The sequence below is a fragment of the Mytilus californianus genome, unplaced genomic scaffold (genome assembly GCF_021869535.1).
Source record: "Mytilus californianus isolate M0D057914Y unplaced genomic scaffold, xbMytCali1.0.p SCAF_5, whole genome shotgun sequence".
In the NCBI taxonomy this organism is placed as follows: Eukaryota; Metazoa; Mollusca; class Bivalvia; order Mytilida; family Mytilidae; genus Mytilus; species Mytilus californianus.
In genome coordinates this window covers 98,618,177-98,637,704 of record NW_026262701.1, presented here as the reverse complement: position 1 = coordinate 98,637,704, position 19,528 = coordinate 98,618,177, and the positions used below count along the sequence as shown (strand labels likewise).

Here is a 19,528-nt window from a genome sequence, read left to right as displayed (position 1 = left end):
TTTGATGAGTTTTTTTAAGTTAACCACTGGGTCGACGCCACTACTGATGCTCCAAAGGTATCACCAGTCCAGTTGTCAGCCCTTTGTGTTGATATTACATATCGTTGATATGTTCATTCGTAAATTAACTGTTTATAAAATGTTGCATTTTTTTTCTACCCTCAGGCATTAATTGACTTGAGTGTGTTTTTTAGCACAACTTTTCGGAATTTTCAGTTTTTAATGCTCTTCAATTTTGTATTAGATTTGGCCTTCCAACTTTTGAATCGAGCTCAAAATGATCAATCTTATGTAGACGAAACGCGCATGTACTCTTAGTATGCCAAATTATATGCCTAGTATCTTCGATAAGTTATTTTTAAAGCAAGGATTCGAATATACATTTACGACCAAAAGACAGAAACCAGACGTACATAAATCAGGCCGTTGATTTTCTCGTTTGAATTGTTTTATATTTGTCATTTCGGGGCCTTTTATAGCTGACTATGCGGTATGAGTTTTACTCACTATTGAAGGCCGTACGGTGACCTATAGTTGTTAATGTCTGTGTCATTTGGTCTCTGGTGGAGAGTTGTCTCGTTGGCAATCATACAACATCTTCTTATTTTTATGTATACTAGTATTACTCGTCCAAAAGCCAGGAATCAGACGTTCATTAACCGTACAAATTCATGAATCAGACTTTCATCACCTGCTCAAAGTAAGAATATACATTCTTTAATCGTCCAATGCCAGTAATTAGACTTACATTGCCCGTCTTAAGTAAGAAATGAGGCGTACATTACCAGCTTAAAGTCAGGTATCAGACATACATTACCCGTTTAAGTCAGGAATCAGACGTCCATTTGCTGCCAAAAGTAAGGAATCAGACGTGAAATTCCTGCCTAAAGTAAAGAGTCAGACGTACATTACCCGTTAAAGTCAGGAAATCAGACGTACATACCCGTCTAAAGTCAGGAATCAAAACTTCATTTCTGACAAAATTTAGGAATCAGACGTAACTTTACCGTCCGAAGTCAGGACAAAGACTACATTCCCGTCTAAAGTCAGGAATCATACGTTCACTTCTCATGAATCAGATATAAATGTACCGTCTGAATTCAGTAATCAGACGTACATTTTTCGTCTCAAGTCAGTAATCAGAAGTAAATTTTCCGTTTAAGGTCAGAAATCAAACGCAAACTTCCCGTCTTTAGTCCATTATCAGTGTACTAGTATATTACCTGTCTAAGGTCATAAATCTGACGTTAATTTTCTTCTAAGGTTATGCATCAGTCTACATTCAGGAATTTGTCGATTTTATGCATGCATTCTTGATTTATAGGTGTACAAATGTAAAATTTTTTTTTCAACATTTCTTATGTAAATATATTCCTCGAAACCCTGAAGATGAAATTTCTTCTAATTGTACGTCCTAAAAAAATAACAGATTTGAACTCAACCCTAATAGAAATTTTAGGATGTCCTTCTTTTCTAAATTTTACTAGCATTTTATAGTATTTGGCGAATATAAATGTTATGTCGAGTTCAAAGTCAAAATGAGTAAATGTTAGTCGTGTTATTTGCGTTGGTAGATCCTTCTTCGTATAAATGTAAATGTTAGGCATTTTGGAGGCGTCTCTGTCACTTGTAAATGTTAATGTAGTTGCTTAGTGGCATACTCCGCATTAGATAAATGTTATTTCTCCATACCTCATAATTCTTTTGTTTTGTGTTTACAGTTTTATTCTCATGTTATTGAACTTGAAATAAGGATCGTAACTATGTTGGTAGCTTTACAAATTAAGAACACGAAACACTTATTTTGCAAGACCTTTAAATTTTTCACACACATGGAATCTTTATTTAAAGTAACAATTAAATCACTGTAGGGTTGGACGCCCGCAAACATGTTTAATCCCGCAACATTCTGTATGTGCCTATCCCAAATATCCCAAATGAGGAGTCTGTAATTTAGTGGTTGTCGTTTGTTGCTGTATATCATTTTTTTTTTCGTTTGTTTATTTATGAGGATTATTGTAGCACATATCAACAACTTTTAACTAAATTAAAATTACCAAGTTGAAAAATCAGAAGAATTAGAATGTTAGAAATAGAGGTTTATAAAAATGTTAATAAAATGTCCACTGTATTTACATGATCTTATTGATATGAAAAGCTGTGCTTACTCTTTCAGAAATGACAATATACTAGTAGCTGATCTTCCCGGGCTAAGGAAAACTACCCATGGGCTGCACATTCAGATATGCAGGAGTCAAACTCTGGAACGAGCTGCCGAAAAAGACGAGGGAAGAAATGCCTTTGGGTCAGTTTAAAAGTTTGGTTGGTAATTGGGAGGCCAGTTCGTGTTCCTCGTGCAGACCTTAGTGAGGTGTAGAACTATTCTTTATCTCATATACTCTGGCTTTTATATTCTTGTTTGCATACCTTTTAATTCTGTTGTAAATGCTTAAAATTCTTTAAGTGCATAATAGCTACTGCATGAATGTCAGTTTGTCTGCATTTTATGTTTGCTTTTATATGCTTTCATTTGCATATTATTTGCTACAATTTGCTGTGATTTGATACCATTTTCATGCTATGTATGATGTGCTTTATGTTTTATGTGTTTTATGTCACGTGTTTATGATATGTATGTCGGTTAAAAGCTCTATAGAGCTTATGTTGTATAGTTATATGAACAATCGACTTTAAATTAATCTTGTATGCTTTATGCTTATGCTATGCTTATGTTTTTTGTATCTAAATCATGCCGTTGGTTTTCTCGTTTGAATTATTTCACATTTTGTAACATCTGGGCCTTTTATACCTTGCTATGTATGCGGTATGAGTATATAAGTTGACCTTCTGTAGATTTGGATATTCTGTATAATCACAAGTATTTATACACCCTTGACTTTCATTTTGTTTCGGGTTTTGGGCGTTCCTGGTGAAGGTAAATCCAGAAAAAGCGTTCGGACGGATAAAATTGATAATGTGTTGTTTTCATTTACTGTTAAGATGCATATGTCTCAAGGAAAGGTAACTTCGAAGTTAGAAAAATCTTCTTTATGAAAAGGCAACATTTATCATTTTAAGATTAAATTCAAAAGATTTTGAATAAATATGTGTCATTAAAAACGGACATAATCTTGGGGGAAAATTAATATATAAATTGATTTTTTGGGGTAATTGTCTCGTCGAAGAAATTTCTATTTCATGACCCGAATGACTTATGTATGAAATATTTTTTCAGTTGACACCAATGAGACAAAGACTCAATGCCACAAGTTTATAGAAATATAGACATTAATCTATGTAAAAGCTACGCATACTCTGCTTCTATACGTCCCTTTTCAATGTTATTCACGTTTACCCTGTCGACGCAACCAGGTCTTTTGGATTTGATGCCATTCCATCAATTGTGATCACTTGGTTTGTGTAATAAAATGGATTTACGAGGTACAAAAATCGCTAAACTACTGTTGTCTTTCTTTTTGCACACATTGTGGGATTTTCTATTTTGTTTTATGTGCTGTGTGCAAACCGGTTTCATTTTGATTTTGCTGGTATCATAAGAAAAAATATTGTCATCGTGATATGTGAATGTTTGTTATTTCGTCCTATGTTTATTTACCCTATTTTCATCACGAGTTGGTTGACCATTATGGAATAACCGTTTCACAGATGATATCGGATATGTTCCTTATGTCGTAACTTCAATACCCTTCCTTTTCACGAATGTGACTTACCAAATTAGACTATTTACCGGATTTGTAATAACATAAGCAACACGACGGGTGCCACATGTGGAGCAGGATCTGCTTACCCTTCTGGAGCACCTGAGATCACCCCCAGTTTTTGGTGGGGTTCGTGTTCCTTAGTCTTTGCTTTTCTATGTTGTGTCATCTGTACTATTATTTGTCTGTTTGTCTTTTTATTTTTGGCCATGGCGTTGTCAGTTTGTTTTCGATCTATGAGTTTGACTGTCCCTCTGGTATCATTCGTCCCTCTTTTCTGGTGCACTTGACAACACTTTACAAATAACAAACAAAAAAGGAATATTATATTTAATTTCAACAGTAACAATAACGTATCCATTGTAATATTACCGTGAAAGTGATTTGTTCTGTATTTACAACAATTTTCTAAACTTCTAATTTATATACAAATGATCTGAATTTTTTTCTTTATAATCAAATAAATCTGTAACGCTATCGAGCCTGATCTTTATGCCATTTTTCACTTTTACTGGAAATGTAAATTACCGTATGCGGGTTTAATTTGAACTTTACAACTCTGGATTGCTAACACTGAAATTGAAAACATCAGAGTAAAAGCCTGAATAGAAAAGAAACTAAAAATGTCGAAACCATGTCCACAGCGTACTAATAAGACAACAAGCGCCAGTTTCTAAGTTTTTCTACCATAATTAATTTCATTTGTGCTTGCAGTTACAAAAATAGTGGAATGGTAGAGGTTACTCAAAATTTGCATAAAATAATAACTAATTTTGTCATAAAAGGTATGCATAATTTAATTGAGAAGAAACTTTTTTGTTCACTACTTTATGAACATTAACAGACCTAATATAGGCTGAAGTCCCACTGAGATTGTGTGCGTAAGTCGATAAGCCACCAACTATTTATCTGGATACTTCCATTATAGAACTAAAATTGGTACGACGAACTGGAAATGTACAAAGTGAACATATATTCAAATCGTGTTCATATATATTACTACTGTTAGTATTCTACGGAATGAATAAGGGATTTACATAGAACGTTTACTTATTTGAACTTTCCATTAAACAAACTAAGGTGAGGTTGGAATATTTGGTTAATAATATGTAACCGTTTAAGTAACATGAAAAACTTGGATTTCGTTTATGAGATATGCGATCACAAGAATATCCAAACACAATTCATGAGATGATTTCATGATATGCGACTATAATTGATGACACACATGACAGGAAGTGACAATCACAGTTATGCCCGTCAGCAAACTAACATCTTGTTCATTACCGCCAATAATCCTGAAACCACTGCTTGATCCGGTTTTTCCTGGGAATAATATATTGGTAGTCAGTATACTGTTCCTAGGGTTATTCTCTCTGCGTACAAGGTTAACCCTTGTCCTACATGTTATACAAAACTGACAAGATTAACATTCTTATTATTGGGAATAATTTGATGTGCGTTTCATTTTCATTAGAAAATCTTTCTGTAAATCATATGGAGACAAACCATTGATTGCAGTGCACGCATAATACATGTATTATAATCACATTAACGACACTTTTCAGACGAACAGATGTCAATGTTGTATTATTGAAGTTTGCCAAATAATGTTCAAGGGTCTAATAGATTGGACTTATCATCTTAAATTTGTTCGGAGTAAATTGCGAATTTCATAAAGTTGTTTTTGTATATTGGCGGATGAAGCTTCTAAATTTTCAAGCCTTTTATTGACGCAGTCCTGATTGTCTTTAATTACTTCAACCATATCACATACTTCTGTCACTCCTTTGGCAATTTCTACAGTACCAACGACATTATCGCGCAATCTGTACTTTTCGTCACTGGACTTATTCATTGTGCGAATAGCGGAAATCAATTTCCTGCGATGACGAATTACATCGGTGCTGGTATGCCTATAGCCCAGTTTGCGAAGCCGCCATATCAACATTGACTGCTTAACGACATCAGCTGCAGCATTACGACGAATTTTGTCCATGTGGATCTGCTGGACAAATGTATGTACGTATTTCTCGGAACGTGTTTGTTCAAGTTTCTTCGCCAATACGGCAACGCACAGAGCCATTATACCGACGCCCATCATTCCGGTTGTAATTGCAAATACACGACCACAAACGCTATAAGGAACAATATCACCATAACCTAATGTAAGAAAGGTAACTGCTATTAACCATACAGCGCTAAGATAGCTACCTGCAGGAGATTTTACAGTAGAATTTTCGAAGGAATAATATTCACATATCCTTACGCCCCAGCTATTAACGATTAGCGTTGTTACTAATATACCGGTCAGAATGGTCCCGGGCATGGTTGACATCAAAGCTTTAAATACAAATTTTGCATTTATATTGACCTTACTTAGTGTCCCTAAACTTTGCACAGTAGTATCCCTGAATAGATCACTGTGTACAACCAGAAATCTACCTAAAATGTAAATACGTAGAAACATAAGTACCGATAACATTGCATTAATTGGTACTTGATGTGTTTCATAAAGAAATGTATCTGGATTTAATACTAGCATTGGCGTAGTGAAATTTCCATATGGAATCGGATGTATAGAACAGATAATGATTTCTAGCAATGTTTTGACAACAATTTTGGAATTAATGACTAACTTCCAGTTGTCAAGACCTGTTGTCACCAGCTGTAGTCTTATGCCAATCAAATTGTACATAATGATTGAAATAACCAGAAAACATGTTGTTATAGTCGTAACTATCCGTAAAACGGTAGATGCTGCAGTATCGTATATTATAACATCTCCTAAAACTAGCTCGTAATGGAACACGTTACATATTATTCCTACAAGACTAAGAACAAACGATACATCGACTACTTTTGATCTGTGGCTTATCAATTCTTTTCTGTGACGAAGTCTAAATCCTAAATTATTCTTTTCATCCATGATATTGAGACTATTCATAGATTGGACATCAACTAGTTCATCTGTACTGACGTAACGTGTGTACTGAAAATCTGACTTAACCAGTGGTATTCCAGCATTTTCCATTATGGTGCAAACTTTGGACAATTTCTGAAATTAAAACGAAATTCATTAAAAATCCTTTTAAAATTATTCATTCTGAAGTCTTCTGTTTCATATGTTCTCGCTACTATTACATATTTCTTGCCACCCGGAAAGGGAAGTTTATATGTGTACGTGCGCCTTATTTTCTTTAAAAGTTGACAGCTATTTTTTTTTATTTCACTTGGGTTCAATGCCATACATTGTCACTAACTTGCATTCATTTATGGTCATGTAAAATCTCATGTCAGAGTTGTCGACATTTCGGCTTATAGCGGAAGACCTTAAGGGCATACGAAACAGTTTTGATCCCACGGTGATTTTGTTTACGAAAATTTGCATACAAGATTTTTTTCACCTAGTCAATTCAAATATGTTATGAAAATATATCTTCATGCGCTACTTTTAGAGATAAATGGGGACGGAATTTTAGACATTTACTCAAAACGTCGGTTTCTTGGACATTTCTGTCCTTTGAATAGACATACCTAACTTTTCTTGTTTTAAAAGATTTACATAAGCGGATCTTTGTAAAAATATATGGAAAATCTTCTTTACATAAGTATGCTTTAAATTTGAGTAACAATTTTTTTTGAAATAATTCATTTTCATGAAAGTTACATGATTTCAGAAAAACAACCGGCATTTTTTGCTGTATATTTATCTAACTTTAAAAAATTTCATCGGTGATTTTTTTCATAAAAATTGGTACAATTAATCTTCATGCATAATCAAATCAAATGTCATTATAAAAATGAGGGGTCTATGTTTTCAATCTAATCATTAAAATCAGTCGAAAAATGCATTTCCCCCCGAAATGTCACAGTTTGACGTCGCGAAAATAGCAATTTACGTTAGCAACGGCATTACCTCCACTGTAACTGTATCGTATAAGCAACTGTCACATCGAGAAATGAAAGAAAGGCATGTTCTGATTTTATTTTAAGTTTATGTGATGCTTATACGCACACAGGTTTGAAAGTAAATCTTTAAAAAAAATATATTACATGTAATATTTTGCAAATTATTAATAAGATGTGGAATATATGAATGTATTCTATTTGAAATCCCATGTTTTGACTGTTACTTTCCATTAGATATAATGATTTAACTGTACCGAAACTAAGAATATGACTCCTTCAATCAAAGTTGACATAAGGTGTTGTTTATGTCCGTTTGGTTTCAACCTCCAATTATATGTTTGGGTATTTGCTTTCCAATTGTTGGTCTACTGAAAACCTGGAGAAAGATATTTGAGATCACATATGTCGTACATTAGAATCGGTGTCACGCGTTTAAATTTTGCAAGATTCGATAGTTGTGGAAATATAAAAAAATTCTAGAAGACATCAATTTGGCAAGTAAATATGAAAATGACAGAAAAACAACATGGCAATATGAAACAAAACGAAGGAATGAACAACAGCAAAAGAGAGGCAATAGATACCAAAAGGGACATTCAAACTCAACTGTTTTATACGTTAAAGGTTGAACAAAGTAAGGTTCGTTTTTATTCAATACTTTACATGTATATGAAAGTACCTTCGTAAAGGTAATTATATGACGAGCTATATAAAAAAAAAGATACATACCAATTGTACGTTTACACAACTAGTGATTCTGTATTAAGAGAGAATGTACGGTTAGGTTAGCTTGTGGTGTCCTTGAATTTGAAAATCTCAAATTATCATTAATGTATCAACCACCCTTCAGATGATAACAACAAATTTGTTTGCCATTGCCAGGTTTTGACAATGATGAACACGTTTTCACCTTTTCTAACTCATTTTCATTAGGAATCCGATCTAAAAGATTTTTGATTGTTTCGACATTTTGGCCATAGCAAATCAATTCAAAAGATCGGTCCATATTTTTACTGAAATTGCCAAACTTTGATGCAGAAATGTATTGTATATATGGGACATTTCATTATAATGATTAAAATGGTAAGGTTTCATAAAATGGTATAAACCATTTTTATTGGTTAAAGAATCATAAAAACCAAAAGAATCTATAAGGGGAGAGCACTCAGGTTATACAGTCTTATAAAACAATGAACAGTTAAGTTGTCTATTCTGTTATGGAACACGAAAGCAAATTTTGTTACCTTATTTTCTATTTTCTAAAAGCATTTTATATGAACTATCTATTCATATCTTTATTCAATATTTTATCACTTAGATTTCTTTTTTGTTATGTTGTTACATGATAATAGTTATGTTTTATCAAAGTTGTTGTCAATATTGAATTTTTTCAACCACGATGCACAGCATTTTGGTGAACCTTTATCACTTGGATTTCTTTTTTGTTATTTTGATACATGATAATAGTTATGTTTTATCAAAGTTGTTGTCAATATTGAATTTTTTCAACCACGATGTACAGAATGTTGGTGAACCTTTATCACTTAGATTTCTTTTTTGTTATTTTGTTACATGACAATAGTTATGTTTTATCAAAGTTGTTGTCAATATTGAGTTTTTTCAACAACGATGCACAACATTTTGGTGAACGTACTTTATATACATTCAGAGTATAACAAATGTTTGATGCTTTTGAGATAAATTTGATATTAACACATCATTGATTGATTCAGATCATATACATTGGAGAAAGATTTATATAGTTTAAAAATATTAAAGAATTTATTATTTCGTAAATCAAGGGGCTAAACAAAAACACTTATTATACATCATCCTGTAATTATTCACCTGCCAATAACACTTACAATTAAGAAATTCCATCAATTATAGAAAACCCCATTAAATCCCATGAAGATTGATTTGCCGGTTACCATAATAACATTAAAAAAAAACCCTTTATACTATGGTCAGCCATACAAGCGTAGATTGCCATGAAGTTTTAAAGATTTGATTCTAACTTCATTTTGTATTAAAAATATTGATTTTACTAGGTGGAAATTTTAACATTATGACACCAATCTGAAACAGATTCACAGATTCTTCAATATTAAAGTAGAAAGTAAAGAATTAAATTTATTTTGCAATCCATATGGATGATGAGGAATGCATGCGCACAATAGTTCGACAGTAAGCAGAGACACAAAAACGTTCACACCTCAGTTAATCATCGTAGAGATGATGCTAACTGAAAACATAGTGCAAACGATTATACTTATGTCTTGGCGATCTTTACTGACCTAACCACTCAAGAAAAAGTAAAATAACAAAAATACCGAACTCCAAGAAAATTCATACGGAAAGTCCTTTATCAAATGGCAAAATCAAAAGCTGAAACACATCAAACGATTGGAAAATAACTGTCACATTCCCGACTCGGCACTTGCATCTCACCATCTCACCATGTAAAAAATGGTGGATTAAACATGGATTTATAGCTAGCTAAACCTCTCGTGGTTAATGCTCGAATATTTAACGAAGATCGGTTTCATTTGAATACGCCACTATACCGAGTTAGAGCAAATGAGATGAAAGATAGTCAAGAAAAGAGACGCTAATCAAAAATGCACAAGAACACAATCTTACGATTGACGGAACAGGCAGGGAAAACGATCTGTATGTTATGATGTAATAATATTTGATACATGAAATTAACATTCGCTGGGATATCAATCATGACATTTAAAATTCAACTTATCTGAAACTTATGTAATTTCAGTATAAGTAGATAAAAAAATGCAAAAAGACAAATAACATTCAACACAACAATACACAGAAAACGTAAGAATGGGCAACCCGAACTCAACCTAAAGCCAGAGATGTTTCGAGAGTAAGTAGTTGCTGCGCCACTTCTAGCACCCGTCAATAAAAACTGACACGTCCTGTTACTTAATGCAACTAATACTTCAGTGAAAAATCGCATTCGGTGACGCCACAATCAAGAACAAGATGACGGGATTCCTGTGACCAGTGGATCAGCCTGTAGTCATATGTGACACAGAGATCCCATAAAGGTTTACCAAATGATAGATGACGTCCGTAAAACTTTCGAGTGAATGACCCCAACTTTACCAGTTGGAGCCATTGATTCAATAACATCCTTCTATCAAGGAAATCATAAGTTCAGAATAGACAAATTAAAATCTTTAAGTTTAGTTGACCCACGTAGTCAATTTCTAGATGGCTTATCATTTCAATATATAGAAGCAAAATTTTACATGAATATGCTCCTATGAAAAATTTGGTTTCTTTTTGTAAGTTACACTAAAACAAATGTTTTTTTTTTAACTGAAATGTTCTATAAAGGGCATATGATAAAGTTTTGACCCCCCAGTGATTTTTCTACGAAAATTTGCATATAAGCTATTTATCACCTAGTCAATTCTAATTTATAATAAAAAATGCACCCACATGTGCTACTTTCAGAGATAAATGGGTTCGAAATTTTAGACATTAACTCAAAATTTCGGTTTCTCGGATATTTCTATTCATTGGATAGGCATACCTACCGTTTTTGTTTCAAAAGATAAAAGCAAAAAGATTTGAAAAAAAACAACATTTGGAATATCTTATTCACATAAATATATTATAAATTTGTGTAACAATTCTTTGGGAATAGTTCATTTTTATTAACTTTTCACAATTTTAGATAAAAAACGGCATATTTTGTGGTAAATTTCCATCGGTGATTTATTCACAAAAATTGGTACACATAATCTTCATACATAATCAGGCCAAATGTCATTTAAAAATCCATGTACTCCTCTAAGCAAATGATTAAAATGGGTCGAAAAATACATGCTTTCCCAATGTATCACAGTTTGACGTCGAGAAAAAATAACATTTTTACGATAGCGACGTCATTATCTCCCCTGTACCTGTATCGTATGCCCTTGGATATAAACAGATTTGTTACAGCCTTGTCTTCACAGAAAAAAAGTATTTTGTTACTACGTCAATATCATGTCCTTATAATTAACTAAGCAAATAATCTTAAGTTTGTTAGCTTTTATTCAATTTGATTTTATTTAGCGATTGGAAAGTTTTACATTGCAAAAAACATGGAGTTCGATAGAAAACAATATGATCTAAATGGTTTAATATATATCTTGTGTATACAGCTGATTGAATAGTTTTAATTATGAATCCCTAAAAACAACAGTGTTTGTCACCACTACTAATTATTCTAATTTAATACGAATAATCCATTTCCACATCCCTTGTGGTATACATCAGAGTATTTGTTTTTATTCACATGTGGGTGTGTTAGTATTACATAAATGTAATTAGCATGAGATTTATCGAAATATTGGATTTGTTTGTGGAGAAAAATAATTTGGTGCATTGGTAGATTTAGTGTATAAATTTGTTAAATTTTACCATGGACAACGTGCAGATTTTTGTATTATGCCAGTCTCCAACATGATTAAAAAAACTCAAGATCTCTAGCACACATACCAGAACTCAGCCTCCGTTCCATGAACACATTACAAATGTTTTGCTTCACAAATATTCAGATTTATTTACAAGCTTTACATAGAACGACAAGAATGATTTACCTTTTACGCTCTATTTACCAATGATGCATGTCAGTTCAAAATTAATTCTTCTAGTTATTCTTACTGTTTTCTCGGCACAATTGATTAAATGTAACATCTTTGTTGTATGTAATACTTTCCAATATTTTTAGCAATTACACATCAAATACCAGCTTGAATATGACAAGTTTAGAAACCAAATAGATGCATACGTAAAATTAGGAGGTAATGAAGATATTCCGACAAATTTAATGTTGTACATGAGCCATTGATATCTTGCATAAAACTATAGTATTCACAATCATTTGCCATATACACGAGAAAATCTAGTACTGTATTACCTATTATGTCTGTTTGTTTTATTCACGCATCGTTGTCAATATAATGGAATTTGATGCGACTGTCATACAAGTGAGAGGTTTAGCGCTATAAAACCAGGTTCAATCCACCATTTTCTACATAAGAAAATGCCTGTACCAAGTCAGGAATATGACAGTTGTTGTCCATTCGTTTGATGTGTTTGTGCTCTTGATTTTGCCATTTGATTAGGGACTTTCCGTTTCGAATTTTCCTCGGAGTTCAGTATTTTTGTGATTTAACTTTTTACACCGAAGCAAAGCAACTACTTATTATATATATAATAAATAACTATTGATGGGCGATGTCAACGTAATATAAAGCTGCATAAACCTATTATCAGAAAAATTATGCGTCAAACAAAATCTATTTTTTGCTTTATTTACCATAAATAGTAAACATTTCATCTTTTACCACAAGATTTGCTACTAACGCAAAACTCCTAATATGAGATCAAAATCACATGAATGTAATCTTCAACATATTACTTTTGTTTGGTGATATCGAATTTAAAAATTTATATTTCTTTAAAGGCATAGTTTGGAATCAATATTTCGTTCTTTTTATATAAGATACCGTTTCCGAATACCTTAGTGTACCATATAGGTAAATTACTTAGTATTTGTCAAATGTAAATGCATAGAAACTCATAAAAACTACTTGCTCTACGTGTATTTTGTTATAGATGTAAAAAGCTTTTATAAATATTGTATTTTCAATGTTGTAAATACGTTTAATTTTTTAACAAATTTTCTTTCAGCACATATAACAAAATATACTAGGTGCAACAATCATATCCCGTACAAAAAAAAGGTATCTTAGTATATAGATGCTTACTTAGTTAATATAAGTCTAGTTCTGGAATAAAAAAATAACGAATTTTCCTAGGAGTTCAGTATTTTTGTGATTTAACTTTTTACACCGAAGCAAAGCAACTACTTATTATATATATAATAAATAACTATTGATGGGCGATGTCAACGTAATATAAAGCTGCATAAACCTATTATCAGAAAAATTATGCGTCAAACAAAATCTATTTTTTGCTTTATTTACCATAAATAGTAAACATTTCATCTTTTACCACAAGATTTGCTACTAACGCAAAGCTCTTAATATGAGATCAAAATCACATGAATGTAATCTTCAACATATTACTTTTGTTTGGTGATATCGAATTTAAAAATTTATATTTCTTTAAAGGCATAGTTTGGAATCAATATTTCGTTCTTTTTATATAAGATACCGTTTCCGAATACTTTAGTGTACCATATAGGTAAATTACTTAAAATGTAAATGCATAGAAACTCATAAAAACTACTTGCTCTACGTGTATTTTGTTATAGATGTAAAAAGCTTTTATAAATATTGTATTTTCAATGTTGTAAATACGTTTAATTTTTTAACAAATTTACTTTCAGCACATATAACAAAATGTACTAGGTGCAACAATCATATCCCGTACAAAAAAAGGTATCTTAGTATATAGATGCTTACTTAGTTAATATAAGTCTAGTTCTGGAATAAAAAAATAAAATTAAAACTCATCAGATACCAGGCTTATAACTAATATAAAAAAGAAGATGTGGTATAATTGCCAATGAGACAACTCTCCACAAGAGACCAAATGACACAGAAATTAACAACTATAGGTCACCATACAGCCTTCAACAATGAGCAAAGCCCATACCGCACAGTCAGCTATAAAAGGCCCGAAATGACAAAGTAAAACAATTCAAACGAGAAAACAAACGGCCTGATTTATGTACAAAAAATGAACGAAAAACAAATATGTAACACATAAACAAACGACAACCACTGAATTACAGGCTCCTGACTTGGGCCAAATGCGCGTTTCTACAATAGCGCCCAAATCAAAACACTTGAAGACCGATTCAATTGCTAAGTTGAAAAGCAATGAAAATTAAAAAATCTGGAAAGTTGTGCCAAATCTGGCTAAGGACATCTATGTCTGAAATAGTTATCCCATGAGGACGCGGTGTGTCAGTGTAAGATCTAAAGTCCGAGTGGGATAACTATTTTACATCCCAACTTTTCTAGACTATATGAAAAAACATTTATGCTTTATAACATCTAGTTCAGAATGCCATACAATTGTTATAATATACTTTATATATTACTATATAGTATATACCCTTTATGAGCCCCGGATACAACGTTTAAATATGTTAAATTAACAATGAGTTTGTAGGGGTATGAATCGTGGCTTCAAATGCTAAAGGTCTTGAGTTCGATTCCCCGCTTAGAAACTGGAAATTAAGTGGATTTTTGCTATATAATTTTGAAAGTTAGTCTATATTCCGCATAAATATTAGTAAGTTTTATTGTGTGTTCGACATTCCCGCCAAAATGTTACAGAACAAAAGAAAGCATGCAGAACAAAGAAACTCAAGGTAGGGTGATCTATAATAGTTATACACTAAGGGATAGATGTGTCTGGATGATAAGAAACCCCAACGACGCGGGAGTTAGAATCTCCGTTTGTTTTTTTAGATCAATGGTTTAGAATAGAGACATATGACTGGGATCAAAAATTTTACCTTCAAGCAAAGGAGTATTTAAAGGATTTGTTTTTTTATTCAAAATAGATGCTTTTTTCGCTATTTGAATTTCCTAATATCTTAAAACGACTTGTAGTGAACATTATTAGTAATTTATTATGTTCATGGTTTTTAAAAAAAAATCAATTTCTATTGTTGTGAATAACAATGGACTGTGTTTTCGGGATGTAGAAGCAGGGGTTTCCAGAAACCCCGCTCGTCACACCCTGTGGTCAAAATCCATTGTTATTTGTAACAATAGATCTATTCAATTTACACTGGGTTCAGAAATAGAAACTATGAAGTATAACAATATAACTGGGGTGTAAGGTAGGGGTAATACGACTCAGATCACCCCTGTTAGAACAAAGGAGTTGGGATGTAAGGGTAAAAAAAAAAACTTATTAAAGATGAAAAGTCTGTAAAAAATCATCGAAGATACCAGGCTTATAATTTTTATACGCCAGACGTGCGTTTCGTCTATAAAAGGCCAAATTAACTTCGAAGATGAGCATTGAGGACCCTAAATTCAAAAAGGTTTTGCAAAATCAAATCAGAAGAAAATGGAAAGAAAATAATCACATTTATGAGACTTGGTGCAAATATTCACTTCATCTGTGACATGATTCTAAAGTCATATCATCCAGTAGTAACTTTCGATGCCAGGGATATGATCAAGCCAGTTATGTCATACAACATTAGGCGATAAGTTGGATCTATGACAGAGTTAAAAAGTACCCATCTTAACGTTCAACCCATTCATGATGATGACAGAAGGAATTACTTAACTATTTCTGTAAAGCTTCAATATAAACTTACTGGAGGAGATTCTGAGTTTAAAGTATATCTCTGTTCGTGGAATCCCTTCCAGTGTGAACAAGCCCTATAATGAGTTATCAACTGAGATACGTTAACACCATAGGGTGGAGCAAATGACATGGTACAACTCAAGAACGAGTTTAATCTTAGATTATTTGTTTTTACCATAATTTGAAAAAGAGCATAAAGAGACATGAATATTAGTGACAAAAACATTTTCATAAAAAAACACACCTGAAGAGGAAATCAAACATGCTACAACGTGTTTTCCACTATGAAAATAAACAAATAAGTTTTGCAAAATTATCTCGGGTGAAAGATTTAAAAAAAAACATGTACAAAGCTGCTGCACAACACAGATCAATATTTTCAACAGGTTAGTCAGAGTATTCTACACTGTAACATTCAATAATTAGGAAAGTGTTCAAACAAATTCATACTTTAGGTTCTCTGGTTAGTTTATCGTCCACCAGTAAAGCAATGTATTGTAATATAATGTAAAGTCGCACGACAGTAGGCATCACCGCTTCCATTCAATATAATTTTGTACACCAAAACGATGTCATTTGGGAAAAAATATGGTGACGTTTAACAATATAAGGCCTGGATGATTTCAAGTGTACCTATAATTTTACTATTGTAACCAGTGATGCTACTGATCAAACAGAAAATCGCCGTTGGGTTAAAAACAAGTCTTGGCATTTTCCTCTGTATTAAGGCAACCTATGATAATGTTCAGAATGGCTTGTAAAGAGAAGATTTTGCACCTTTTCGAATGCACCTCTGTTTTTTTATAGTACATTTAAAGAATTTTTACCTTTTTAATATTTGTGCTCATGTGTTCCTATCAAAATGTTTAGATTTAAAACAAAGATTTTTTAACAAATAAGACAAATTTATTGATTCCTGCATTTCTTAGCAGCTCCTTTAAGGTTATTTTCTTTACATTATATGTAATTTCAAAATGAAACATAAGAATAATTGCAGTAAATTTGTTTCAAATTTTGGTGTTATAGTTTCTAATGATTTATTTTTCTTAAACATTTACGATGCTGGACAAAACAAAGACAAAAGAAAAGCTTACATTGGCGTTTTGGCCATGTTAAATAAAGTAAAAAAGGAAATAAAAGGACTGATGAACAACATTACATTACATTTCTGCCATCTTCGATAGTCAGATAGATACAGGATTTTCTACTTACTAGTCGTGATATTGATATCCAACGGCGTAAAATATCTAGCAATGCCATATTAATATCCAATAGAAAAAATATCTAACAGCAACATAATTCAACAGCACAACACATGAAGCAGTACCATATTTAATCATCGACGGTTAAAAAAAACTAGTCACGCCATATTGATATAAAGTCGTATTAATTCCATACCGATACTTAACGAAATAAAGTATTCAGTAATGCTGCTTACAATGAAACAATCTGACGTTCCTTTGTAAATAGCATACACTAGCAGTACTCGTCATATAACCTTGACGATTCCTGCTAATTTACAGATAGTTGTTGATCAATTTGATTTTATTTGGTGATAAGACATTTTTATACTAAGAAGACTTCTGATCAATAAAAACAGTATGAACTAGATGCTTAATCTACATTTGCACAAAAAGGTGTTTTAGTTTTTGAATACGTTAGTTCTCAGGAGTCTCTAGAGACAATATAGGTTGTTAACGATAACAATTAATAGACTTTGATATATAACAATCAATTTCCACTTCTTTCATGTAAACAACATTATATTATTTGGTCATACATGATATGGACATTTATGTACTATATATATATACGTTATGGGTTAATAAAATGTTAGGGAGTGGTATAAATAAGATGTCAAATCAAAATAAATGTTTCAAACCGAAAATATATCTTTTGTAATTTAAGTCATTTCTGTCTTGTCATTTGTGCTTCGTGCCAGACTGATGCATCAATCCCTTCACAAATGCTTTTTATAGTTCCTACGTTGTGCTGTAATGTCTTTGTCCCAGATAAGGGGAGGGTTTGAGCGCTTGTACACATATGTTTGACCCCGCTACATTCTTTCTATCAAGTCACGAGTCTTTTATTCAGTAGTTTTGGTTGTTTGCTGTCAGTCATATTTGTTCTTATTTATAACTTTTTGACTGTTCCACATTTTATATACCTTGGCCTTTTATAGCTTTTTTACGGTATTGGTTTTGTTCATTGTTGAAGATCATAAAGTGCCCTATTATTGTGTAAAACCTCATCCCTTTGATTCTCTTTTCTTTTGTCTTTTTTTTATATTTTAAGCGTACTTTTCCACGAAGGATGTAAAACATTTTTAATACCACTACCACTGTCACATGCTTGTTACGTGGAATGACGGCATGAATTTTCTGTTTAAAAAAAAATTTTTGAGGAAAAAGTAAAATGTATATACTAGTATGAAGAAGTAGTTACTGTCCACAATATGAAGCTAACTAAAACATGCCAGATATGTTGCAGCTAAAACTAATTTAACAGTCACAACTACGAAAATACCTTAAATAAAAAAGGATTTGTGGAATGAGACAGCGACAAAACGAAACAAAATTTAATGACAACTCCAAGGCATAAAATGATATAAGCCGTATTTTGCCCAAATTTTCGGAATTTTCGGTTTTCAATTTTCAACTTCGCATTGTATATAAGCCTGACACCTTTGATTTTAGTATGTTTTGTTTTTCATTTAAGTCTACTCACCCCATTCCATTTCGTCTTTATGTTTCAAATTTATTTTACCTCATAGTGATACATATTGGTAATGGATATGTTGAAAATTTAATTCAAAATAAACATTATATTCAAGTCTACGCTTAATGTTTGATCTATTAATTTTCTAATTTATTACTAAATACATTTTTGATTAAAATCTACTGATTTTTTCCCGTGTCGTGTTTATTATTTTTGTTATTTAACAGATATATTTATGTAACTTGAAGTATTAGTTACAATGATGCAAACACAATAATATTTAAATAAATCTTCTACTTCCTTTTTCATTTAAGCACGTTGATTTTCAATTAAATGTTCACTACTATACTTTGTTTTGCAAAACCTTACCTTTATTCTAATACTTCCACAATATTTCAATTCTAAGGGGTTGGAAGCCAAACAGTTTTTTGCCCACGCACAGCCAACAATTAATCTCTATCAAATAATTAAAGCAGAAATCCGAGAAGTGCTACCTAATAAGTTCTCCATATTAACACCAGAACAAAATGATATCCAAACATAAAGGAATAATTGAAAAGGATTATGAAAATATGTATGCATTACAAAACAATATCAAATATAATCATCCTATCAGATGGCGCTGCTTATTATCCGTAGATACCATTTATACATATGTATATATATATATAAAAATGTATTTATTTGTTTTTCCTTTACTGTGGATTCATTATTATTCGTTGGATACCAATTTTCGTGGGTTTCGTGGGTACAAGTGAACCACGAATTCAAATGTTCAACGAATTACAAATTTTCTATAGGCTTTGTATGCAGAGATTGGCAAATCCACGAAATCAAATATCCACGATAATACAAGT

The 19,528-nt window shown here is 32.1% G+C and overlaps 1 protein-coding gene across 4 annotated transcripts in view; it reads right to left on the bottom strand.

Annotated features, from left to right (window-relative positions):
* Positions 1 to 4,034: 4,034 nt before the first annotated feature.
* The window catches only part of LOC127700363 (small conductance calcium-activated potassium channel protein 2-like), a 46,394-nt gene continuing 30,900 nt past the window's right edge, over positions 4,035 to 19,528 (bottom strand). For all 4 annotated transcript variants that reach the window (XM_052203803.1, XM_052203799.1, XM_052203802.1 and 1 more), the window contains exon 3: positions 4,035 to 6,777. In XM_052203803.1, coding sequence (XP_052059763.1) covers positions 5,359 to 6,777 — 1,419 coding nt within the window. In that variant the 3' untranslated portion in view covers positions 4,035 to 5,358. The remainder of the gene's footprint in view (positions 6,778 to 19,528) is intronic.